This window comes from Acinonyx jubatus, chromosome F2 (assembly GCF_027475565.1).
Source record: "Acinonyx jubatus isolate Ajub_Pintada_27869175 chromosome F2, VMU_Ajub_asm_v1.0, whole genome shotgun sequence".
Classification (NCBI taxonomy): domain Eukaryota; kingdom Metazoa; phylum Chordata; class Mammalia; order Carnivora; family Felidae; genus Acinonyx; species Acinonyx jubatus.
In genome coordinates, this window is record NC_069394.1 from 282,009 (window position 1) to 309,454 (window position 27,446).

General features: G+C 46.6%; 1 protein-coding gene across 7 annotated transcripts in view; it reads left to right on the top strand.

The window, feature by feature from the left end:
- Window positions 1-27,446, top strand: part of ARHGAP39 (Rho GTPase activating protein 39) — a 110,139-nt gene that overhangs the window by 60,840 nt on the left and 21,853 nt on the right. For 4 of the 7 annotated variants that reach the window (XR_008292525.1, XR_008292526.1, XM_027063567.2 and 1 more), the window contains exons 3-4: window positions 4,679-5,113; window positions 23,019-23,102. Coding sequence is in view for 3 of the 7 variants with exons in the window: in XM_027063567.2 (XP_026919368.1) it covers window positions 4,679-5,113; window positions 23,019-23,102 (519 nt within the window). In the remaining 4 variants the exon portion in view is untranslated. Of the gene's footprint in view, window positions 1-4,678; window positions 5,114-18,208; window positions 18,817-23,018; window positions 23,103-27,446 lie in introns of those variants that run through there. The other 3 variants (XM_027063569.2, XM_053208144.1, XM_027063570.2) reach the window with 2 other exon arrangements.

Sequence of the window (27,446 nt, forward strand, 5' to 3'; positions counted from 1 at the left end):
CGAACGACCCAATGCTAATATCATCCTCAATGGGAGAAAAACTGAGAGCTTTCCCCCTAAGGTCAGGAAGAAGACAGGGATGTCCACTCTCCCCACTGTTACTCAACATAGTATTGGAAGTCTTAGCCTCTGCAGTCGGACAACACAAAGAAATAGAAGGCATCCAAATCACCCAGGAGGAGGTCAAACTTTCACTCTTCACAGATGACATGACACTCTATATGGAAAACCCAAAAGATTCCACCAAAAAACTTCTAGAATTGAGCCATGAATCTAGCAAAGTTGCAGGGTATAAAATCAACGCACAGAAATCGGTTGCACTCCTATACACCAACAATGAAGCGACTGAAAGAGAAATCAAGGAATCAATCCCATTTACAGTTGCACCAAAAACCATAAAGTATCTAGGAATAAATCTAAGCAAAGAGGTGAAAAATCCATATGCTGAAAACTATAGAAAGCTTATGAGAGACATTGAAGAAGACACAATAAAATGGAGAAAGATTCCATGCTCCTGGGTAGGAAGAACAAATACTGTTAAAATGTCAATACTACCCAAAGCAATCTACATAGTGAATGCAATCCCTATCAAAATAGCACCAGCATTCTTCACAGAGCTAGAACAAACAATCCTAAGATTTGTATGGCACCGGAAAAGACCCCGAGTAGCCAAAGCAATCTTCAGAAAGAAAACCAAAGCAGGAGGCATCACAATCCCAGACTTCAAGCTATACTACAAAGCTGTCGTCATTAATACAGTATGGTACTGGCACCAGAACAGACACTCAGATCAATGAAACAGAATAGAGAACCCAGAAATGGACCCACAAACGTATGGCCAACTAATCTTTGGCAAAGCAGGAAAGAATATCCGATGGAATAAAGACAGTCTCTTCAGCAAGTGGTGCTGGGAACACTGGACAGCACATGCAGAAGAATGAATCTGGACCACTTTCTTACACCAGACACAAAAATAAACTCAAAATGGATGAAAGGCCTAAATGTAAGGAAGCCACCAAAATCCTCGAAGAGAAAACAGGCAAAAACCTCTTTGATCTTGCTCACAGCAACTTCTTACTCAACACGTCTCTGGAGGCAAGGGAAACAGAAGCATAAATGAACTACTGGGACCTCATCAAGATAAAAACCTTCTGCACAGCAAAGGAAACAATCAGCAAAACTAAAAGGCAACCGACAGAATGGGAGAAGATATTTGCAAATGACATATCAGATAAAGGGTTAGTATCCAAAATCTATAAAGAACTTATCGAACTCAACACCCAAAAAGCAAATAATCCAGTGAAGAAATGGGCAAAAGACATGAATAGACACATCTCCAAAGAAGACATCCAGATGGCCAACCGACACATGAAAAAATGCTTATCATCACTCATCATCAGGGAAGTACAAATCAAAACCACAATGAGATACCACCTTATACCTGTCAGAATGGCTAACATTAACAACTCAGGCAACAACAGATGTTGGTGACGATGCAGAGAAAGAGGATCTCTTTTGCATTGTTAGTGGGAATGCAAGCTGGTGCAGCCGCTCTGGAAAACAGTCTGGAGGTTCCTCAAAAAACTAAAAATAGAACTACCCTATGACCCAGCAATTGCACTACTAGGCATTTATCCAAGGGATACAGGTGTGCTGTTTCGAAGGGATACATGCACCCCCATGTTTATAGCAGCACAAGAGGCAAAGTATGGAAAGAGCCCAGATGTCCATTGATGGATGAATGGATAAAGAAGATGGGGTTCATATATACGGTGGAGTATTACTTGGCAAGCAAAAAGAATGAAATCTTGCCATTGGCAACTACGTGGATGGAACTGGAGGTTATTATGCTAAGTGGAATTAGTCAGAGAAAGACAAAAACCATATGACTTCACTCACATGAGGACTTTAAGAGACAAAACAGAGGAACATAAGGGAAGGAAAACAAAAATAATATAAAAACAGGGAAGGGGACAAAGCATAAGAGACTCATAAATATGGAGAAGAAACTGAGGGTTACTGGAGGGGTTGTGGGAGGGGGGATGGGCTAAATGGTAAGGGGCATTAAGGAATCTATTCCTGACATCATGCTGCACTATATGCTAACTAATTTGGATGTAAATTTTTAAAAATAAAAGACAATAAAAAGAACATGCAATTTACAATAGTGTGTATGTATGAAGCCTAGGAATAAATCTGATGAAAGATGTGCACATCCTTTAAGGGAGACCTGGATGAGTGGGTACATGGTTTGGGTGGAAGGCACGTATAACCCTCCTGCGGTGGGCCCAGCAGAGGTGCCGACAGGCTGATTCGAGGGTTTGTGGGCAAGAGCAAGGGCCAGGAATAGGCAAGACACACCTGAAGAGGAAGCGGGGACCTCAGCAGTGCAGACTGTCCACAGCTGTCGTGGTGAGGACACCAGGGTGCTGGTCAGATTCACACTGACCCACAGAGCCAGCCGCACTCTCAGACGCGGGTCCGTCGTGGAGGGAAGGGTGCCATGTGCAGTAGGAAGATCACCAGAACCCGGCCCTGCAGACACCTTGCAAGACATCCAGACTGCAAAAGTAAATGTCTTGTTTGTGTGCTGCCCACTCCGCCGTGTTCTGTTATAGCACCCTCCGTGGCCAAGATGGTTTCAAAACAAAAAGTTAAAAATTTGAAAGTGAAACGGGGTGATCAGTCGTAGAGGCCGCACTGGCCTCCCTTGGAGGTGAGGTGCAGCCTGTGGGCCCCGTGAGAAGGGGGTGGCCCCATGCTGTGGGTTCAGACTCACCCAGCCATCTACTGGCGTCCCCTTTCCCTGGAGCAGCAGTCTGGGCTCGATCCCCCTGGCACCTCCTGGCACCCACAGGACGGATGGGTCCTCCTCCATCGTCCAGATGGCTGCTCTTTATCCTTCTCTTGAGACAGAACAGTGCACACCATGGCCTCACCACCTTCCCTGTCTGCTCCTGGCTTCCCTCTGCTGTTCAGGTGAGGTGAAGTCAGGTCAGGAGGGCTGTCCGCTTGCTCCCCGCCCCCCTTTCTCTCATGAGCCCTGCTGCTTACACCTCGCCCGCACCATCTGGCTCTTCTGTGGAGACCCACGAGCTGGTCCCGCATCTGGCCCCGCCGTGCTCCCTTCTCTCTCTGCCCGCCCTCCTCCCTGCCCCCCTCCAGCTCTCCGCCTCCTGCCTCTGAGGCAGTGACATCCTCGTGTGCCCCACAGCGGCGCCCCATCCCTTCCTCGCAGACTGGCTCCACACTGTGCTGTGCCGGGCACCCACACCCAGGTGCTGGCTGAGATGGGGACCCAGGACCCACCTGGCCCTCCCCACTGGCTTCCGGAAGCATCTGCTGACCCTGAAAGAGGCCACAGAGCCTCAGTGCTGCTGGGAGTACACAGTAAGTTATGTGGCTCACGCTCCTCCCAGTATGGGGAGTCCAGTCCTGAGAGAGCGAGCCCCCCCCTGTGCTCCCAGCTGGAGGCCTCCAACTACCCCAGCAGTAATGAGGGTTGTGCCCATCACAGGGTCCTGGAGCAGTGGAAAGACTCACAGACACAGAACCTCCACACGGCAGAGAGGTCTGTGGCATTTAAAGGGTTATTAATTGGTGTGAAAACTGGAAGCAGAATAAAAATGTGCCAGATGTCAGCCAGACACAGCCTGATATCACACATACAGGCATTAAAATTGCCTTATTCATGGGGCACCAGGGTGGTTCAGTCGGTTGAGTGTCCAACTCTTGATTTCAACTCAGGTCATGATCTCGGGGTCATGGGATTGAACCCTGTGTCAGATTCTCTGCTGAACGTGGAGCCTGCTTGGGATTCTCTCTCTCCCTCTGCTCCTCTTCCCTGCTTGAGTTCTATCTCTCCTCTCTTCTCTTCTCTTCTCTTCTCTTCTCTTCTCTTCTCTTCTCTTCTCTTCTCTTCTTTCTCTCTCTCTCTCTCTCTCTCTCTCTCTCTCTCTCTCTCTCCAAAATAAAAAATAACAATAAAATGTCCTTGTTCTGAATAGCTTCAGTTTGCATACCTTGTTTTCCAAGTCCTCTTTTGCATTAAAAAACTTAGCAGGATGAAAGCTGTATCCTTGGGGTGGGTGGGGGCACCCTGGGGGCCCCTGGAGGAAATGGCTCCAGAACACCAAGGCACATCCCAGCTGGGCCCACTATAGAGACAAGGGTGTCCACTCCTGCTGCAGGCGGATGGACGGACTGAGAGCAGCCAGGCTGTGTCCAGGTTCCTCCGAGGCCAGCTTGGCACAAGACTCCCCAGAGGGCTCCTGGGGGCTGGACAGTAGTGAGCATGTGGAAAATCTGGAGTGGGACGTCAGTTTGGCTTGGGTTTCTTGTATAAGTGATAGGATTTCTTGTATTTGGGAGCCAGTGGTGTGAGAAGGGGTCTGATACTGGGTGCGAGGGTCTACAGACCACCCCTGCCCCCTGCCATTGGGTGGACCACGCAGCAGCTGGACTGTGCAGTAGCTGGGGACACAGGGGGCACCGCTTGAGGTGCAGTGGGCCTGGGGTTGGAGGCAGCCCTCTTCTCCACTCCAACCTCCCTGTCCTGGGCCAGGCTGCAGGAGCCCCTTGAGCCCTGAGGCCGGGACCCCCCCCTAGCCAGGCTGCAGGAACCCCTTGTCCACGGAAGCCAGCGTACCCCGCTGACACCCCTTTCGCTCTTTCTCAGGCTGGAGTGGGTGGAGATCATCGAGCCACGCACCCGAGAGCGCATGTATGCCAACCTGGTCACGGGCGAGTGCGTGTGGGACCCTCCTGCCGGCGTCCGCATCAAGCGCACCAGCGAGAACCAGTGGTGGGAACTGTTTGACCCCAACACTTCCCGCTTCTACTACTACAACGCCAGCACTCAGCGCACCGTGTGGCACCGGCCGCAGGACTGTGACATCATCCCCCTGGCCAAGCTTCAGACCCTGAAGCAGAACACTGAGTCACCCCGCGCCTCGGCGGAGAACAGCCCTGGGCGGGGCAGCAGCGTCAGCCACGAGGGCAGCACCAGCTCCTCCCTGGAGCCCGAGCTGGACGCCGGCGAGAAGGTGCAGGAGCCTTTGGGGAGGGCCAGCCGGCAGGCCGCTTTCGGGGCTCTGAAGGAAGAGAGCAGCAGGTGAGGCGGGTGGGTGGCCAGACCCTCAAGTGCCAGGTGGGGCCTGAACCTCATGCAAACAGCTGCTGCACCAGCTGCCACCCTTGCCCCCAGAATGCTCTCGTCTCCGTTTGGCAAGAGCCTCTGCTGGGGATGAGGAGGGCCAAGGTCTGTCCCCTGCTGGGCGGCCTCTGGAGGGATGGGGGCTGCCACGCTTGTCTTTTCCAGACAGGGTTGTCAGGAGGCATTGGGCTGGGGGGTCTTCTGGCTAATGACTGTGAGATCATTGGGTTTTGTCCACTGTGGGAAACATGAATATGGCATCAGCACCCCCCAGATGTGCCCTGTATCCCAGGTGCCCCACACCCCAGGGCCCACACCCAGCAGGCGCTGCTCCAAGCCTGAAACTCAGGGAGCCAAGTGCAGAAGGCATGGTTGGTCAGGAAGATGATGGGACGGTGTGTGCCCTGGTGACAATGGGGTGACAAACCAGGGAGGTTGTAGGGATGCAACATTGGCCTTGGAGGCCAGGCAGGGACAGGGAGGTAGCAATGGGGCAGGCAGGGCCAAAGGCTGGGCAGGCTGCTTCCACTCAAGGACAGTGGAAACCACAAAGTGACCAAACGTGGTTTATGCCTCAAGGTCCATGTTGCTCCTGTGGAAAGGATGGCCAAGGGCCAAGGGTGGAAACAGGGCTGGTTGGCAGCCATCGGCAGGAACTGGACATTCCATTCCTTTGTGGCATGGTCAGGTGGGTGTGCTAGCAGATTTGGGGTGCTCTTTGGGGCCGGACAGCTAGCTGTGGTGCTCCTACATGGCTGGGGAAGATGGGGCACGTACAGGGGTCAGACCAGTGTGGATGCTGGCGCTGGGGGGCAGAAATTTCCTTCTTTCCTCCCAGGATTCTTCCAGCTGGGTTAGGAATTAAATTGACAGAAGATAGATTAATAGGAGAAAAAATAAAGTTTTATTTGGTGCACACAGAGGCCCAGTAATGAAATTGAGACCCCAGGAAATGACCAAGGCAGTAGTTCTTATATATTTTAGGCAAAGAGACAATAAATTTGTGAGGAATTGATAGGCTAAAACAGACTTGTGCAGGGTGCGTGAGTGGCTCTGTTGGGTAAGCGTCAGTTAAGCATCTGACTCTTGTTCTTGGCTCGGGTCATGATCTTACGGTTGGTGAGTTCAAGCCCCACGTCAGGCTCTATGCTGACAGCTCAGAGCCTGGAGCTTCAGATTCTGTGTCTCCCTCTGTCTCTCTGCCCCTTCCCTACTCACACTCTGTCTCTCTCCCACTCTCAAAATAAATAAGTAAACATAGAAAGAAAGAAAGAGAGAGAGAGAGAAAGAGAAAAAGAAAAAGAAAAAGAGATCTTTGGGAGCTTTGCCAGTGAGGAATTCTAAGCACAACGTGAGCTGGGGTAGTGGATTAGTGAAAACACCAACAAGGTCTATTTCTCCAGCTTTCTCAGGTATGAAGCCCATATCTCTGGTGATAAGGGTGTCTTTTTACTTCTTAGTACAGGGAGGGCATTTTTCATGTGGGAGGTTTACTTCCTGCTCTCAGGAGACAGAGGTGTGTCTGATGACCTTGCACCGGGGTTTCTCAAGTACCTTCGGTGCAAAAATAATAATCAGTTTGCCATCGTGGTACATTTTGAGGTGGCCTGCCCTGGGCCCCTGCATTGGACACACCAGAGGTCAGAGGCTGAAGAGGCAGTGGCCAGGTGGCATGAGGAGGTTCAGAGGGGCTTTTGGGGGTTGTCCCCAGAAAGTGGCGCTTCCGCTGGTGAGGTTGAGGAACCCCAGGGATGAGCACTGTGGAGAAAGCAGACGGGTGTGTGGGCTCCACCTCTGGCTCCCTATGAGGCCCACGCTGTGCAGCAGCCCAAAGGCCTGCCTGAGCTCTCTCCGACCCAGCAGCTCCAGCAGCCTCTGGGCTCATCAGATAAAGTCTCACTTTTATTGGATTGTGGTGCTTTTGAACTCTTTATCCTATTGGTTGCTGCCTCATCTCTGTAATTAGGTGGACAGATTGGATTCTTTTTAGGATTCTGTTCACAAATGTGTCTGTCACCCACACTCTGGGCACCGACTGGAGAAGCGGGCCACCCTTCTCTGCCCTGCACCCTGCTACCTGGGGGCCGGAGTATCCTTTCCAAGTTCCTTGGATGTTCTGTGGGGTTGTGGGGTTACTGGGTCAGTGTGGGGCCACGATTTCTACAAGAAGCCCTCTTTGATTTGGAGTACAACTGTGTTGAGTTTATGGATCAGTTTAGGGGAAATGGGTGTCTCCATTGTCTTGTCTTCTCCCACGTTAAGATGGTATGTGTTACACTTCTCTCCACAAAGGGCTTGCATGTTTTTTAAGGTTTATTTCCAGGTGCTTTATCTATTTTATATTTCTTTTTTCTTTGTTTTTTGAGATGTTTATTTATTTTTGAGAGTGAGTGAGAGTGGGGTAGGGGCAGAGAGGGGCGGGGGCAGAGGATCCAAAGTGGGCTCTGCGCCGACAGCATCAAGCCTGATGTGGGGCTCGAACTCGTGAACCACAAGATTGCGACCCGAGCCAAGTCGGATGCTCAACCGCCGAGCCACCCAGGTGCCCCTACATTTCTTTTTAAAGTCCTGCTTGGGGTGCCTGCATGGCTCAGTCCGTTAAGGATCTGACTCTTGATTTTGGCTCAGGTCGTGATCTCATGGTTTGAGACATCGAGCCCCGCATCAGGCTCTGTGCTGACAGCACGGAGCCTGCTTGGGATTCTCTCTCCCTCTGCCCCTCCTGGACACTTGTACGTACACTTGTTCGTTCTCTCTCTCTCAAAATAAATAAACTTAAAAAGTAAAAATAAAAAAGTCCTGTCTTCTCCTCATTCCTGGTGCATGCACACAGATTGTTATATATCAGTCTTATTTCTGGGCTCTTGCTGATCTAACACCAGGCCTGGCCTTGTCCCAGCGCTCAGGCTGCATACCTATACCTGTTATGCTGTGACACTGTCAGGTACAGAAAGTCCACCTTCTACTGTCAGGTTCTTTACTGTGAGTGGATGTACCATTTTATCAAGTATTCTTTTTGAGTCTATTGATATCAGTGTTATAGGTTGAACTGTGTCTTCCCCCAAGGGAAGTCCTAACCCCCAGGACCCCAGGATGGGCCCTTATTTGGAAATAGGTCTCTTCAGATGTAGTTAGTAGAGTTGTGATGACGTCACATTGGAGGAGGGTGGGCCTTAGGTAGGACCTGTGTCCTAGTGAGAACAGAGACACGAGGAGAACACCCTTGGCAATGGAGCCAGAGACAGACGGATGCGTCTGCAAGCCAGGGGACGCCCAGGGTCGCCAGCACCACCAGGAGCCAGAGAAAGGCCGGGAGTGGTCAGAAGGAACCAGCCCTGCCCACAGCTAGAGCTTGGACTTTCAGCCTCCGGAACTGGGAGAGAATGACTTTCTGTTGTTTTAAGCTGCCAGTTTGCTGCGCTTTGTTACAGCGGGCCCGGGACCAGCCGCAGTCAGCATTTAATTCTATGTTTCTTGCATTCCTAGAATACCCGGTCTGTGTCATTTTCAAAATAGATTCAGAGTGCTAATATTTTTTTGAGGCTTTTTTCCTGTGTTGATAAGTAAAACTGGCCTGTACTTTCCTTCTTGTGTGTTTGGGAGCGTGTCCTCTGAAACGCCCTGCTTCCAGGTTGTCTGGCTGCACACTTACACACCACCTGGGCCTGTGGCTGTGTGAATACGTTTTTAACTACTGATTCAGTGTCTTGAATATGCACAGGAATATGCAGGTTTTTTGACATCTCAAATCCAATTTTATAAAGTGGTTTTTTTTTTATATTTGAGAGAGAGAGAGGGCGCAAGTGAGCGAAGGGGTGGGGGGGTGCAGAGAGAGAGAGAGAGAGAGAGAGAGAGAATGAGAACATCATGCAGGCTCCACACTGTAAGTGTAGAGGCCAGTGTGGGGTTTAAACCCATGAACCTTGAGATCATGACCTGAGCCAAAATCAAGAGTCAGACACCTAACTGACAGAGCCACTCAGGTGTCCCCAATGGTAGATCTTTTCTGACTTAAAATTTTTTTTAAGTAATCTCTACACCCAACATGAGACTCAATTTCATGACCCCAAGATTAAGAATTGCACGCTTCACTGACTGAGCCAGCCAGGCGCCCAAAATATTTTCTGATTTTAATTAAGATTTCTTCCTTGACTTGTTCATAACTTACAAATGTCTTAATTTTCAAAACTATAGGGTTTTTTTTTCCATTCTTGTTCTTTATTGCCAACTTAATTTCATTTTGGTCAGAAAGCATGGTTTTTGTTTTTATTTTTGTTTTTGAGACTTGCTGTGGCTTAAATCCCGAACTTTTGTAAATGATTTTACAAAATTTCAAAATAATTTCAAAAATATTTTCTTCTCCGTGTTTGTTAGGTCTAGGGTTCGTTAGATCAAGTCTGTTGTTTGTGTTGTTGTTGTTGTTGTTTAAGTTTATTTATTTATTTTGAGTGACAGGGGCAGAGAGGGAAGGAGAGAGAGAGAGAGAGAGGGAATCCCAAGCAGGCTCTGCAGTGTCAGCACAGAGCCAGATGCGGGGCTTGAACCCACCAACCATGAGATCATGACCTGAGCCGAAATCAAGAGTCGGCCACTTACCCAGATGTGGCTCAAACACATCAAATCTGTTGCATCGGTCCAGTTTCTTGCTGATTTTTTGTCTGCCTGATGTATCACTTCTGAAGAGGTAGATTCGCCTGTTTCTCCTTTTAATCTGTCACTGCTTCCTCTGTGTTGAAGCTGTGGATTGCACATGAATTTAGGACTGTTACGTTTTCCTGGGGAACTATTCCTTTAGTCATAATGTCATCACGTTTTTGCCTTGAATTTGGCTTGCTTTGACCCTGGCATAGCATTGCTGTTTCTCATTGGTTGGTATTGACCTCTTAACATCATTCCCCAAACTACTACCCTTTCCTTATACTTTGAGTGCGTTTCTTCTAAATAATGTATAGCTGTTGGGTTTACTTGACACCTACCTGCCTTTGGTCTGACAGGATGATTGCCGTTCTGTTTACTTAGATCACTGACACAGCAAAAGGATTTAGTTTATCATCTTTGTGTCCTTTCAGGTATGTGTTCTTCACTGCTGCCCTCTCCTCCCCCGGTTGTCCCCATGCTGCTCCCACTCTGTGCACCTGGCATGCGTCTTGCGGGTCCCATGTGTTCCTGTGACGTGTGGGCCGTAGGCTGGGTGCCTTCTTCATGGGTATTGCTTTTCCAACCACTGATGGTGCTGCACCCGCCCCTGCCCCTCCACTGCCGGGGTCTGGGTGGGGGCCCCGGGGTCTGTGCAGCAAGGCCACCAGCATCCCCGGCACCGGGCCTCACTTGGTGGGGTGGGGAGCGTCTCACCAGCACTTTGATTTCTGTTTCTTCTTTGCCTCTGATTCTTATTCTTTCTTCTTGAGTTCATTCGCCTCTTGAATTTTCTCTTGTGTTTGTTGCTTATTTGTTTTTGCTCATTTTCCCACTGGTGTTGCTGGCTTACTTTCTCTGCTAGTTTGCAGGAGTTCCTGTGTTCCTGATATCAATTCCTCATTGCTTTTAGATACCATGAGTGTCCTGTCCTCTGTCACCTGACTGCTAACTGGTCCCTGTGTCCTTTCGATGCAACAAAGTTTATTAGTCTTTTGGCCTAGTGGTTTATGCTTTTAACGTTTTATTTAAAAAGTTCTTCCTTGGCCTATATCCAAAGATACTCCCTTCCATGTCTTGCATTTTCCTTACAGTTTATCTTCACATTGAGACCTGCATCTGCCTGGAACTACTTTCCTGGGGGGAGCTACTTTCCTTCTCATCTCCAAAATGCCCAACTTTGCCCCAGACCACAGTCACGCCTGTGTGTCTGCTCACATCAGCGGCCCGAGCCCTGGGTGGTGAGGAACCCCCTTCTCTTCTTGATCTTTAAGACTGTCTTAGCTGGGGGCACCTGGCCAGCTCAGTCGGTTAAGCATCTGACTCTTGATTTCGGCTTAGGTCATGAACCCAGGGTTGTGGGTTGGAGCCCCATGTCCGACTCCGCGTGGAGCCCACTTGATCTCTGTCCCTCTCCTGTTCGCACTCACACACATGCTCTCGCTCACTCGCTCTTTTTCAACAACAAAAAAGACTGTCTCAGTCTCAGCTGGTTATGTGCCTTACTTTCGTCATATAAATGCTACAGAAGATCCAGGGGGCGTTCTCATTGGACCCATTGACTTGTGTTCTGAGGGGTGCTGACCCCTGACAGGTAGCCGGTCCCCCGTGCCTGCAGGGCCACTCAAGAGGTCTGCGGTCTCTGGTTCCCAGCCGCTTATATTTGCTGCTGCTGAGTGAGTAGTTCCTAAGTTTGTGTCCCCTCATGTTTGGCTGTTACTATTACAGAGAACTAGTAGACTGCCTTTCTCTTTGGTTTTGCCTTTTACTAGGTTAAGTAGATTTGGTTTTATTTTCCCTTCTGTCGTGTATCTTATTATTCCACGGAATTTTTCTTCCGTGGTTGTACTTAAAATGTTTGTGGGCATGTGGGACTTACCAGGACTCTGCAGCCAGTGTCTGCCTTGGCCACAAGGTTCCCAACCCCAGGAGGCCTTCTTTCTTTTTCAGTTAGCCCCTGTGTAGATTTGCCCACTTTTCTGTTTCTTTGCCCATGGTTCCTTCTTACCTCATTCTTCTTTAGATAATTCTTTCCTTTCTCCTCTGTAAGAACATGTTAATGGTAAATTTGCTGTCTTGATCTTATAGAAAATATACCACATTTTCCCTCATTTTTGAGAGTTAGCTGAATCCATGCACGTCAGCCGGGACATTGGCCCCATCTCCTCTCCCCAGGGCTGGCCGCCTGCCTGAAACTATTCTGGCTCATTACCAGCCACCACTTCTGTTCATGGCAGGTAAGAGCAATTCTGTGGTGAGGGTCCAGACGGTTTACACAGCAGAATGTCATCCACTAAAAATCTCCTTGTTTTCAACCAGAAGCAGCTGTCACACAACTCCCAGAGGTATTTTCCCTCTGGGTGCCACGTTTGAACAGAAGAGCCATGCTTTTATGTGGTGGCTGTGCCACAGGACAGAAGGTCACATGCACAACTTCAGTGCACACACTTACGGATGCACACACATGTGCTCTCACACAACACCCCACGTATAGCTGTTAAGGTGTCTCGGTTTAGGGTGCAAATCAGATTGGGTGCAGTTGGACTGGACTGCTGTGTTGGGTACGTTTTGGGAAGGGCTGCGAGAGCCTCCGGGCTGCTGGAGTTCCAGGGTGCAGCAGAGTCCTAGGCTGTGGTCCCTGCAGCGTGGGGGGCATGGGGGGCTTCGGCTGCTTCTGGGTCTGGGGTGTACAGTCTGCAGGTCCCGACCCTGCTCCCCCAGAAAGAGGGCCCTGCCAGCCCCCCGCCCCCAGCTCTTCTCCCAAGGGTCACCATGCTCAGCAGCTAGGCTGCCCCAGACCTGGCTGTACTCAGGTGAATCTTGTTTTAGTCTCCAAGAGTGTAAATTTATTTAGCTTCTGTTACATATTCTAATCATTATATTGTGTCTAAGGAATAACATCTAAAATGTCTGCATTCTAAAATTTATTGGGCTTTTTTGTTGTATAAGTGATAATGCAATTTGGAAATATTCTGTGGACACTTGAAAACCAGTGTTCCCAGAGGACCTCAGTGGCTCAGTTGGTTAAGTGTCTGACTTTGGCTCAGGTCATGATCTCACAGTTTGTGGGTTCGAGCCCCATGTTGGGCTCTGTGCTGACAGCGCAGAGCCTGTTTAAGATTCTCTGTCTCCCTCTCTGCCCCTCCCCTGCTTGTGTTCTCTCTCTCTCAAATAAGTAAAAACTTTAAAAGAAAAAAAATAGTTTTCCTAGTTTACGAGTATGAAATCCCATGTTCATTTATGCATTTTCACTGCATCAATGACTTATTTTTTCCTTTTGATGTCACGGGCTGGGCCTCAAGGCCCTGTGGGCGCCTTGTTCTGCCTGTGCAATTGTAGCTCTGTGTGCTTCTGCCCTGTGTTAGCCAGTGTGTCAGATTTAATTGTGTTACATCTTCGACATTGAATGTGTCCTCTGTCGTCAAAAAAGGACTTTCCTGGGGGCGCCCTGGTGACTCAGTCAGTTGAGCACCTGACTCCTGATTTTGGCCCAGGTCATGATCCCAGGTTCATGGGTTCAAAAATGCCCTGTGCCAGGCTCTGAGCTGAATGTAGAGCCTGCTTGAGGTTCTCTCTCTGTCCCTCCGTACTTCTCCCCTGCTCTCCTGCTCACTCTCTCTCTCTCAAATAAAAAAAGATTTCCCTTCTCATGGAATCCCCTTCAGGTGATGCTCTGGCATTGCTCTAAATCCTTTCTGTTTACTTGTTTGTGTTTGTAGTTTTGCCCTTGTTTTGTTTTGTTTTGTTTCAGTTTCCCAATTAGCTTTGGTTAGGACTCTCTAGAGCATCATGTGTGGATTTTATTATTCCGCCCAGTATAAGATGCTGTCCTTTCAAGGCAGGAGGCTCAGGGCCCAGCCTCTGTCACCCCATGTGTGCTTCTGACAGCTGTCTTCAGCAACCCGTGTTGGTTTTCATTCTCTCTGTTGGTGTGGAGTGTTTGTTTGCATGTGTGTGTCACTTTTGCCATAGTTTGAATGGCATCCGTCCTTTTTTATTCAAGGATATCATTACAGATTTTTATTCTTGTTGAAAACAAAAGAATTTTGTGCTTTTTAAAAATGTTTGTTTATTTTGAGAGAGAGCCCATGCACATGCATGAGTGGGGGCGGGGCAGAGAGTGGGAGTAAGAGAGAATCCCAGCGCAGAGCCCAGTTCAGGACTCGAACCCACGAACCCTGGGAACATGACCTGAGCTGAAATCCAGAGTCTGACACTTAACTGACTGAGCCACCCATGCGCCCCAAGAATTTTGTGCTGCTTAATCTTTTTTTTCCCACTAATTTACTGAAATTCTGAAATTAACCTCTGCCCCATCCATCTCTTTCAATGAAATTCTTACAAATGTGCCCTTAATAACAACAGATCAAGCCATATGAATCAATGACATTTGACCTCCGTGATGGGGCATTGGGTCAGGCGCTCGGTCTTGCCTGCCCATAGCCCGCCTGGATGCTACATCTCCCCTGCCACCTGCAGAGTTCTGGAGCCAGGTTCTCCTGGTGGAGCCTTGAGGTTGGCCTCGCTGTCCTCTCAGTCCATCAGTTTTGTCTGCTTTTTTGCTTTTAACCTTGGTTGTTGCCGAGAGGGAAAATGACTCAGCCGTACACCCAGTGGGCCTTTGATACAAGTTTTATGTAGACTTAGATTTCCACTTTGATTTTTGAAAAGATGCTCCTCTTCCCAGAGGGACAGAAACAACCCCTCAACAGCTTTGCTTCCTGAGGTAGAGGTTTTGGGGTGAGGCAGGTGTGGATTTTTCTTTTTCAAATTGGTGGTAGTTTGGGGCGCCTGGGTGGCTCAGTCGGTTGAGCGTCCGACTTCGGCTCAGGTCACGATCTCGCGGTCCGTGAGTTCGAGCCCCGCATCGGGGTCTGTGCTGACCGCTCAGAGCCTGGAGCCTGTTTCAGATTCTGTGTCTCCCTCTCTCTCTGACCCTCCCCCGTTCATGCTCTGTCTCTCTCTGTCTCAAAAATAAATAAACGTTAAAAAAAAAAATTAAAAAAAAAAAAAGAAAAAAAAATTGGTGGTAGTTTTACTGATCTTCTCCCCCCCCCCCTCCCCATTATGAAGATACAAATTTTCACAAAAACCGTTGAAGTAGTCCAGGAAAGCATAATGAAAAGACAAGATCCCGCTCAATGTTACGATTCTGACCTCGTTTCTTCTCAGAGGGGGAGGTGACAGGCATCAACAGCCATGTGTAAAGCATGCATTTTGATATGTGTTGGTGTGTGTGTGTACTTGTGAGACTGCACAGTCGTGATTGTGCACATGCCTGTGGGCCACGAGAGTCTCCTTTCCCTCGTCACCCCAGCCCTTCTTGGTGCTGCCACTCACTCCCAGGGAGCCACCGATCTGCCTCGTGTTATTATGGAGCAGTTTGCATTCTTCAGGTGTTTATATAAATGGAATCAGACAGCATGGACTCTTTTTTGCCATCTTTCACTCGGTGTAACTGTCTTGAAAGTCGTTGCGTATGTCAACAGCTCGTTGCCTTTTCAGTGCTGAATAGTACTGCGTTGTGTGGGCCCTCCTCCTTGAGATGGCATTTCGGTTGCTTCCAGGTTTGGCTGGTACAAATAGAGCTGCTGTGGGCATTAACGTAAATACCTGCGCGCACACACACTTTGATTTCTCACAGGCAAATAAATGCCCAAGCACGTTGTGTGACCCTGCAGTGCGGTGCACAGACATTTACCACTGTTGTGTCCTCTTGACGAACGGATCCCATTATCATCACGCAGTGCTCCCTGATGCCTCGTAGTGCTCTTTGTCCCAAAATCTGTTTGTGTTAATACAGGCACTCCAGGTTTCTTTTGAAGTGTCACCATGGTATCTCTGTTTCCAGCCTTTACTTTTAACCTGTTGTTATGCTTTTATTGTAATTTTCTCTCAGGCAGCACATTGTTGCGTCCTGCTTTTTTATACAGTCTGTCTTTGCCTTTTAATTGGGGATTTAGACCACTCACATTTAATGTGATTATTTGTTTTTTGTTTTTTAATTTTTTCTTAATGTTAATTTATCTGTGAGAGACAGAGAGAGAGCATGAGCAGGGGAGGGGCAGAGAGAGAGGGAGACACAGAATCGGAAGCAGCTCCAGGCTCCAGGCTCTAGGGTCTGAGCTGTCAGCATAGAGCCCAACATGGGGCTCAAACTCACGAACCACGAGATCATGACCTGAGCTGAAGTCGGACGCTTAACTGACTGAGCCACCCAGGGGCCCCTTAATGTGATTATTTGTATGGTTAGGTTTAGATATGTCATCTTGCTTTTTTTTTTTTTTTTTTTTTTTGGTCCTCTCTGTTCTTTGCTTTTTTGGTTTCTTTTCTTCTTTGGGGTTAATTGAACATCTTTTAAATTCAACTTTATGCTTTGGTTTTTACTTTCTGCTATGTTTTTAGTTGCTGTTTGGGGGTTTATAGTGCATATTAACTGATCAGACTGGGCCTTCAGGCAGTTTGTAATACATCAACGCACCTGTGGTGTGAGAGCCAACAACACACTCCAGGCTTCCTCCTGGTGCTGTCATAGGTAAACCACTTAATACGCTCGTTATTTTTGCTTTAAGCAGCCAGTTATGTTTCAAAGAGATGAAAATAAAAGGAAAACATTTCTTACATTAACATCTAGTTACCATCTCCAGTACTCCTCACTTCTGTTGTAGATTTTTACGTGGTTGACCTCCCCTGCCCGAAGACTTCACCAAACATTGCTTGTAATGTGAGTCTGCTGGTGATACCTTCTTTTACATGTGTGTGTCTTAGAAAGTATTTCCCTCTCATCTGTGAAGCGTGTCCCTGCTGGGTCTCAAATTCTCGGTGGACGGTGTTCCCATCTTGCCACACTGCCCTCCTCAGCCGCGTCACTTCTGGTGAAAGGTCTGTCCTCTTCCTCACTTTGTGTCTGGACAGATCGTGTCCTTTCTCTCTGCTTCTTTTCAAATGTTCTCTGTTGCTGGTTGCAAGCAATTTATGATTTGCCTTAGTGTAGTTTTCTTCATGTTTCTTGCTCAGGGTTCATGGGGTTTCTTGGACCTATAGGTTTATAGTTTTCATCAAGTTTGGGAAATGTTTGGGTTTTTTTCCTTCAGATATTTTTTTTGATCATCCCTGCAGAGCTCCAATCGTATGTAGAGTACGCCTCAGCTCACTGATGCTCTCGAATTTTCCTTATTTTCTTTCTTTCCTTTTAATCTTTGTTTTCTCTCTGTTTCATTGGGTAGTTTATACTATTATGCTTTCAGATTTGCTAATCTTGGGACACCTGGGTGACTCAGTTGAGTGCCCCCCTCTTGATTTTGGCTCAGGTCATGATCCAAGGGTCATGGGATCGAGCACTGTGTTGGGTGCTGCACTGAGCATGGAGCCTGCTTGAGATTCTCTCTCTCTTCTTGCTCCTTCCCTGCTTGTGTGCGTGCATGTGCGTGTGCACACACACACTCTCTGTCTCTCTCTCAAATAAAAAACAAACAACAAGAACAAAAAGACAAATCTGCTAATCCTTTCTTCTGCAACGCCTGTCCTGTTGTTAAGCCCTTCCAGTGTATTCTCCATTTCAGATATTGCAGGGTTCTCTGGAATGTAGATTGAAACTTGTTATCTATTTCTTCTCTCTGCTTACCATGTTTGGTCCTTTTTTAGCCTTTGAACATATGGAATACAGTTTTAATAAGTGGTAACATTCTCGTTACTAATTCTGTCATCTGTGTCAATTCTGGGTCAGCTTTGATTGATGGATTTTCCCCTCACAGTTCATTTTGAGAGAGGGGCTGCTCCTGAAGAGGGAGGGCTCTTGATGTGCTCAAGGAACAGCAGGAAGGCTAGAGGGGCTGCTCAGAGGAATCATAGGGAGTTGCTCTGCCCTACCTTCCAAACCAGTTGTAGGTATTCATCTGTTGTGGCTTGTGATGAGATTTTACATACTTCATCTTTGAAAGTTTCTTTCTACACTGGTGGTTACTGCTAAATACTGATTATCAATCTGTGAGCATCACTTGGAAGGCATTTATCAAATTCTCTTAGGGACACCTGGGTGGCTTAGTCAGTTAACCGTCCGACTTTGACTCAGGTCATGATCTCCTGGTTTGTGGGTTCGAGCCCCATGGCCAGCTCCGTGCTGACAGCTCAGGGTCTGGGGCCTGCTTTGGATTCTGTGTCTCCCTCTCTCTCTGCCCTTAACCCACTCACATTCTGTCTCTGTCTCTCAAAAATAAATGTTTATTTATTAAATAATAATGTTATTAATTAAATAAAATAATTAATTTTATAATTTAATGTTATTAATTAAATAAAAATGTTTATTAAATAATAATATTATTAAAAATAATGTTTATTATTAAAAAATTCTCTTATATTCTCCTCTTGATATTTGCCTTTTAGTGTGCCCTTACATTGCAGATTAATAACTCCCACTGCAAGTTTTTGGAAGCTCTTCAGTTACACAGTAAAGCAGGTTTTGAAACAGGGAAATTTCGTCTGCACTGGCACTTACATAAGGTCTGGAAGTCCTGCTGGAACTATAGTTTGGTACTGGAAAATGTGTGATCTGGCTCAAACCCCCTACGGTTCCCCCACTCACTGCTCCTTGCGCCTTAGCACAGCGGCTTCATTTCTGTCCTGGAGAGTGCCACACTCTTCCTCCTTGAGGTTCCTCTGCCTGGTCTCTTGTTTGCCCTGTTCACTGCCCAAACACGCCTCCCAGAGAGCTGCCTCTGACCTCCCTCCCTGGGCCTGCTCCATGTCTGGGTCCTGCAGATGCCTGAGGATCTGGTTCATTCTGTGTTGGCCCCACACTGAGGGCGAGTTCTGTGGCAGCAGAAATGTGTCTGCGTTACCCATCTTGTGTCCCTGCCCCCAGCCCAGGCCCCGCATGGAATGCTTCGGCAGCAGTCTGGAGGAGAGGTGAGCCCTGGGTACCGGTGGCTGGAGTTAGAAATGGAAAGGAAAATGTCAGAGTCCTTGAAGGCCCAGAGAAGTGTGACACCATAGAATTCAAAAGGAGGAGGTCTGAATACCTCCAGAAGGTAATGGTGCCATCCTGGTGGTGGAAAAACTGTGTTGGCTTTGGCTTTGAAGAAAAAAGAACTGTGTGTCAACCTGGCCTGGGTACAAGTGACAAAGCCACAATGAGCACAGGAACATACGGGTTATAGCTGCAACTCGGGCCAACCACCAGGTGCTCCCAGCTCTGCGGGATCTCTGTCGGCTTTTGGTGGCCAGCCGGAAGGAGGAGGGATGTACCAACTGAGGTAGATACATGTATAGACACCTTACAGATGTGTTTGCGCACATCACTCTTCATGTTTCTAGCTTTTTGTTCTGTAGCATGATTACATGTTAGGAAATACCACCAGCATTTGCCGTTCATTTATTCAACTTCAACTTCTATTCATTTATTCTCACATTTTTATGGGCGCCTAGGTGGCTGAGTTGGTAAAGTGTCTGACTTCAGCTCAGGTCATGATCTCGCGGTTTGGGAGTTTGAGCCCCGCTTCAGGCTCTGTGCTGACACCTTGGAGCCTGAGGCCTGCTTTGGATTCTGTATCTCTCTCAAAAATAAATACACATTAAAAACATAAAATAAAATAACATTTTTATTCGAGAAGCAATGCACATTAGTTGTAGAAAGTACATATAATTACATGGAAGAAAAATTATAAAGCCCATTAAATGCTATGTATCAGTTTTCTGGCATTTACCTTTGCAGTTTTGTTTTCTTAAGTTATTTATTTTGAGAGAGAGAGAGAGAGAGTGCATGTGCACGAGTCAGCCAGGGACACAGAGAGAGAATCCCACACAGACTCAGTGATGTCCGTGCAGAACTTGACGGAGGGCTCAATCTCACAAACCATGAGATCATGACCTGCGCTGAAATCCAGTCAGACACTTAACTGACTGAGTCACCCAGGCGGCCCCCTTTGCAGTTTAAAAAATAGTACAACAGCAGAAGGGAAGCAAAAATAATATAAAAACAGGGAGGGGGATGAAACATAAGAGACTCTTAAAATACGGAGAACAAACTGAGGGTTGCTGGAGGGGTTGTGGGAAAGGGGATGAGCTAAATGGGTAAGGGGCATTAAGGAATCTACCCCTGAAATCATTGTTGCACTGTATGCTAACTAACTTGGATGTAAATTTAAAAAATTAAATTAAATTAAAAGAATTTGGAAAAAAAATAGTACAACAGTATTTCCACAATTGCATTCTGTTTCTCAGTATGAACAATACTGAGCGAATATGAGTTCCCATTGCTAGACACGTGATTTGTTTCCAATGTACTTGCTAAGTATGAAATTTTTAATTCCTGTTTACTAAATTCTTATATACATTTAGGTCAATATTTGTGTTTTCTGCTGCATTCCAGGATCTGTGTAGTTCTCTACCAGTACAGTACTGTTTTAATTATTTGCTTCTATAATATTGTTTGTATCTAATGGTAAAAATTATTACTCCCATTATCAATTCTGAACTTTTTCTTAGTTATTCTTTTTTTTTTCTTGAGAATATTTTTTTTTAATATATGAAATTTATTGTCAAATTGGTTTCCATACAACACCCAGTGCTCATCCCAAAAGGTGCCCTCCTCAATACCCATCACCCACCCTCTCCTCCCTCCCACCCCCCATCAACCCTCAGTTTGTTCTCAGTTTGTAACAGTCTCTTATGCTTTGGCTCTCTCCCACTCTAACCTCTTTTTTTTTTTTTTTTTCTTTTTTCCTCCCCCTCCCCCATGGGTTCCTGTTAAGTTTCTCAGGATCCACATAAGAGTGAAACCATAGGGTATCTGTCTTTCTCTGTATGGCTTATTTCACTTAGCATCACACTCTCCAGTTCCATCCACGTTGCTACAAAAGGCCATATTTCATTTTTTCTCATTGCCACGTAGTATTCCATTGTGTATATAAACCACAATTTCTTTATCCATTCATCAGTTGATGGACATTTAGGCTCTTTCCATAATTTGGCTATTGTTGAGAGTGCTGCTATGAACATTGGGGTATAAGTGCCCCTATGCATCAGTACTCCTGTATCCCTTGGATAAATTCCTAGCAGTGCTATTGCTGGGTCATAGGGTAGGTCTATTTTTAATTTTCTGAGGAACCTCCACACTGCTTTCCAGAGCGGCTGCACCAATTTGCATTCCCACCAACAGTGCAAGAGGGTTCCTGTTTCTCCACATCCTCTCCAGCATCTATAGTCTCCTGATTTGTTCATTTTGGCCACTCTGACTGGCGTGAGGTGATACCTGAGTGTGGTTTTGATTTGTATTTCCCTGATAAGGAGCGACGCTGAACATCTTTTCATGTGCCTGTTGGCCATCCGGATGTCTTCTTTAGAGAAGTGTCTATTCATGTTTTCTGCCCATTTCTTCACTGGGTTATTTGTTTTTCGGGTGTGGAGTTTGGTGAGCTCTTTATAGATTTTGGATACTAGCCCTTTGTCCGATATGTCATTTGCAAATATCTTTTCCCATTCCGTTGGTTGCCTTTTAGTTTTGTTGGTTGTTTCCTTTGCTGTGCAGAACCTTTTTATCTTCATAAGGTCCCAGTAATTCACTTTTGCTTTTAATTCCCTTGCCTTTGGGGATGTGTCGAGTAAGAGATTGCTACGGCTGAGGTCAGAGAGGTCTTTTCCTGCTTTCTTCTCTAAGGTTTTGATGGTTTCCTGTCTCACATTCAGGTCCTTTATCCATTTTGAGTTTATTTTTGTGAATGGTGTGAGAAAGTGGTCTAGTTTCAACCTTCTGCATGTTGCTGTCCACTTCTCCCAGCACCATTTGTTAAAGAGGCTGTCTTTTTTCCATTGGATGTTCTTTCCTGCTTTGTCAAAGATGAGTTGGCCATACGTTTGTGGGTCTAGTTCTGGGGTTTCTATTCTATTCCATTGGTCTATGTGTCTGTTTTTGTGCCAATACCATGCTGTCTTGATGATGACAGCTTTGTAGTAGAGGCTAAAGTCTGGAATTGTGATGTTTCTTAGTTATTCTTACATGTTTATTTTTTGGGGTTAACTTGCCAAACATTCTAAATTTTAAAAACATTTCTTTCTATTGGAAATGTTATAGAATAGAATACATTAAATGTATTAACCAATTTAGAAGGTATATCTTCATAATTATTGAATTTTCCAATCCAAGGAAACTTGTATGCATTCACATTTCTTTAAGTACCTCATATATTTATAATTTTATTCATACTGACCCAACATACTCCTTTTTAACTTAATTCCTGGATTTTTAGTTTCTTTCTGTGGTGGTTATTGCTGTGATGAAAATGAACTTCTTTCCTAACCAGTTTCTGCTGAAACACAGATACTCGTCTCTCACTTCATGTGAGTGATACAACATTACAATCTCCCTAATCCTTTTGGTAGTTTTTCCCATGATTCCTTTACTTTTTCTAAGTTCACAACTAATGACAATTTTCTCTTTTTCAAATATTTAAATCTCTTTTTTTTTTCTTGTCTTTACCGCACTGACTAGCATTTCCAAAAGTACGACATACTGGCGGTAAGAGGACATGTTCTTATTCTGACTTTAATGAGTATGCTTTCAGCCTTTTACTACTAAATATTATGCAGGCCTTGAGTTTAATATGGATATTCTTGATAAGGTTAAGTAAATTTTCTTTTACTTCTGGGTTACAGAGATTTTAAATCATAACTAGACATTAATTTGCCCACATGCCTTTGAACATCTGCCAATATAATCACCCACTAATTTCTTTCCCAGATAATGAGTGCCTGTTGTGCTCCACACCCCCACTCTTAAGAAGCTTATCATCCCAATGAGAGTATTTCTAACCCTGCTTCTTTCTCAGGTCATCTAGCCAAAGTCTCACTAACCCCATCACCATAGCCTTAGAGTAGAAGCCCCAGTTCCAAGTCATCTAAGCTCCTAACATCCAGGATGGAGCAGTCGAAGTCTTTGTCTGTCCTCCAGCTTCTGGAAGGGGCCACAGCGGGGTTGTCCCTGCTGGAGGGCAGGTGGGTCTCCAGCCCATTCTGTCCAGGCCATGTGCAGTGAGGCAGGCTTAGGGTAGAGGAAATATCCATTTGACATGGTGAAGGGGATGGCTTTGTGGGCTGGACACTGGGGTTATTCCTGAGAAACATAAAGAAGGACGCTTATGTTCTTAAGAGTGAAAGGTTTATTGTTTTGAATGTACCATATTTTAAACGTATTACAGTCATGCTCGTGTCTTTTTTTCATCTTGTTGTGTTTCAGCTCTTCGCCACCAGGAGTGTTCCTTGAGAAGGACTATGAAATTTACCGGGATTATAATGTGGATGGACAACTTCTTCACTACAGGTAGAACCCACTGTGTCACACTTGGCCCTGTCTTCTGACTCAAGGGTGGTGTTTCTGGCAGCTCTTAGATGAGCTGGAGAAGCATCTGGCTCAACAAGAAGCAATGAGCTAGGTGTATGCAGCACGTGGGGGCCCTGTACTAGCCAGAGGAACATGAGGAAAAGCTGTTGGGGCCACCAGCGCATGGGTAGAGGCCTTTTGGAGTGGCCTCCAGGCTCATGTGGCAGCTTTGGGAAAGCTGGAAGAAGCTTGTCACTGCCCAGTTTGGAGAGCTGTGGAGCCCATTGCTCTTAACAGAGGAGTGAGTCCCTGGGCGATCCTCAGCATGTTCTCTCCTGGAGCTCTAGGCTATGTGTCACAGTGCTTCCCCAGGCAAAGTCAGGAAGATTGGTGTTAATCACAAGGAAGGAAGTGGACATTGATTGGTCTCTCTTGGTCATGGGTTGTCCTTGCAGAGTATTGGAAGGTTCCAGAGATGACCCTTAGGACCCAAGGGCACAGAATCTGTCAGACTGAGCAGGGGCCATCCTCAGCCAACTCATAGATCCAGGTGGGGTTCCATGCCTCTTGGTGGCCTGGGTGCCCTCAGCACAGACCAACAGGAGTGATACCAGTGTTAAGTGAGGAATTTGAACCCCTGAGGGGTCTTTGGTGGTTTGCTCCGACGTTTTAAAGATCAGTGTTGGAAGTGCTAACTGGGTTTGTTGATAGGGGATGGAATCTGAGCCTGTCTGGGCCCATCAGTGTGGGTATGTGACTGAGGGTATGTTCTGCACCAGTGTGGGTGCATTGAGCACTGCTCTGGTGGGCTGCCTATCAAAGCCCCCCACCCTCTGCAGGGTACATGTGACCACCTGGGCTTTGGTGGCCTGTTGCTGCGCTGGCCCTGCCGCCCTGGGTGCCATCTGAGCTGGGTATGAGAATAGCAAGTTGTAGTTTTAGGAGTGCAGGCATTTTGCACACGTGATACCCACTTCCTAAGGAGGTGGTAGCAGAGTAATTCCTGGCTGCTGCTGCCGCCGCCGCCTCCTCCTCCTCTTCTTCTTCTTCTTTTTAATCTTTATTTATTTTTAAGAGAGAAAGATCAAGAGAGAGAGAGGGAGAGCATGAGTAGGGGAGGGGCAGAAAGAGAGGGAGACAGAATCGGAAGCGGGCTCCAGGCTCCAGGCTGTCAGGCCAGAACCCAACACGGGGCTCGAACTCACAGACCATGAGATTATGACCTGAGCCGAAGTCAGATGCTTAACTGGCTGAGCCACCCAGGCGCCCCGTCCTACAGCACGATCTTGATGGCCCACAACGGACAGGCCACGCCATGCCTCCTCAGGCCACAGCCCTCAGCACCCTCTGTCAGGCAAGGATCTTTCTTTACCTCATGGCCCCTGAGGGGGGCCTGGCACCAGGGTTGTGTCATTACCTGCTGAATGATGAAAAAAAGTACAAAAATAATGCTTCATGCTTGTTGAGTGTTTCTTGTATGTCAGTACTGAGCTGAGGACTTTATCATATGCACATTATGTTACTTAATTCTCATAAGAACCAAGGAGGACACTAAGTCAGTGATGGTAAGTGATATTCCCAAGCCCCGCAACCAGGGAGCAACAGGCTGGCATCCAGTCTCAGATCTCTGGATTCCAAAGCCAGCAACCAGGAGCAGAGTTCCCAGGAATGGGAGCCTGCATCCTGAATCCTGCTACTGTGTGACTTCTCCTCAGGATAGCGAAGCCGAGCTGCTGGGCATCATTGTCAACTGGTGGGTTCGGTTCCTGGCTGTGCTGAGTGGGCCATGTAACTGGCGTGTTGGAGTAGGCTGCCTCACCCACCTCCAGTAATTGGAAGTCGTGGCCTTGTGCAGAAAGATCCAGCAGTAATCAGAGGACGGAGGCAGAGATGGCAAACTATACGACTGGTTTAAGACACTTGGGATTTCTACTTTTGCAGCGGTAGATTAACTTCTCTGAGACCAGCCTAAACACAGAGAACAAAATAGACGAAATTGTCCTGAAGATCTACTAAGGTTTGAGGGCTGAGGAGGGATCAGTAACCCAGCACACATAAGATACTGCCTCTCCCCCAGGACAGTTGAGAAGCTGAGCCGACCTTTGAGTGGTTCCATGACTGCAAAGTCAGAGTCACAAAAAGGAGCTCTAGTTAACATTCCATGTGGACCCCTGAAAGGCTACCCCCAAACCTAAACCAGCCTTCAAACCTAAACCTGATTTCCCGTCAGCTCAGTCTGACATGGGATTCAGGTTATCTGCCCTTTCCCCAGCTGCCTGTCAGAAACAAAGATAAACCCAGAGCCTCAAATTATCTCTACAGTTTTTCATACGTAGTCCTTAGAATATCAGCCTAAAAATTATCTATGTAGAAAATCCTAAAGAATTGACCAAAAAACTCCTAGAACTGGTAAGTGATTATGGCAAGTTTGCATGATACAAAGTAAGTTTACAAAAGTCAGTTTCTTTCCTGTATACTAGCAATGAATAAGTGGAATTTAAAACTAATACCATTATGCATTAGCACCCCAAAAATGAAATGCATAGGTGTAAATCTAGCAAGATATATACAAAATCTATATGAGGAAAACTACAAAACTCTAATGAAAGAAATCAAGAACTAAATAAATGGAGAGATATCCTATGTTAATGGACAGGAAGATTCAATATTGTCAAAATGTCAGTTCTTTCCAACTTGATCTATAGATTCAGTGCAACCTCAATCAAAAAACCCCAGCAAGGTATTTTGTGGATATCAACAAACTGATTCTAAGAGTTAATGGAAAGGTGAAAGATCCAGAATACCTAACACAGTATTCAAGGAGAACAATGTTGGGGGACTAATACTCTTGATTTCAAGACTTACTGTGAAGCTACCCTAATGAAAACAATGTGGTATTGGCAAAGAATAGACAAATAGGTCAGTGTAAGAAAATAGAGAAATAAACCCACGACAATATAGTAAACTGATTTTGACAATAGGGAAAGGCAATTCGGCGGAGCAAGGATGGTCTTTGCAACAAACAGAGCTGGGACAACTGAACCCCCACATGTAAGGAGATGAATCTAGACGCAGATTTTACTGCATGAAACTTAGCTCAAAATGGATCTCAGAGCTAACTGTAAAACTCAGAACTTACTCATACAAGATGACACAGGAGAAAACCTAGACGATTTTTGGTATGGTGATGATTTTTAGATACAACATCAAAGGCACCATCCATGAAAGAAATCGTTGATACAGTGGAACTTCATTAACATTAAAATTTTCTTCTCTGTGAAAGATGCTGTCAGAGAGTGAGAAGACAAGTCACAGCCTGGAACAAAATATATTTGCAAAAGCTAGACGTGATAAAGGACTGTTATTTAAAATATACAAATAACTCTTAAAACTCAACAGTAAGGAAACAACCTGAATTTAAAATGGGCCAGTGGGGTGCCTGGGTGGCTCAGTCGGTTAAGCGTCTGACTTGTGATTTCATCTCAGGTCACAATCCCAGGGTTGTGAGATTGAGCCCCTCATCGGGCTCTGCCCTGACAGTGTGGAGCCTGCTTGGGATTCTCTTTCTCCCTCTCTCTGCCCCTCCCCTGCTCACACTTTCTCTCTCTCTCCCTCTCAAAAATAAATCATTAAAAAATAAATAAAAAACAAAACGGGCCAGAGACCTTAACAAACACCTCATTAAAGAAGATAAACAGATGGCAAACAATCATATAAAAGATGCTCCACATCACATGTTATCTGGGAAATGGAAATTAAGACAACGAGATCCGCCCGCACACCTACTAGAACAGCCAAAATCCAGAGCACCGACAACACCCGATGCTGGTGAGGACGCGGAGCCACAGGAACGTTCGCTCGTGGCTGGTGGGAAAACGGAATGGGGCAGCCACTTTGGAAGACAGTCTGGAGAGTTCTTATAAAATTAAACATGCTCTGGCCACGTGATCCTGGAGTCACGCTCCTTGCTGTTTACCTAAAGGAGATGAGAACTTGTGTCCACACGAGAACCTGCACATGGGTGTTCACAGCGGCTTCATTCAGAGCCCCCAAACCCTGGAACAGCCGAGGTGTCCATCAGCAGGTGAACGGACAACCTGTGGTCCACCCAGACAACGGGATGTGGGTCGGCACTAAGTAGAAACGGGCTGTCGAGCCGTGAAAAGACCTGGAGGGACCCTAAATGTATATTACGAGGTAAAAGAAGCCAGTCCGAAAAGGCTACGCACGGTACGATTCCAAGTCTGTGACATTCTGGAAAAGGCAAAACCGTGGAGACGGTAAAAGACGAGTGGGGGCCGGGGGCCGGGGGCCGGGGGAACGGGATGGACAGAGGATTCAGGG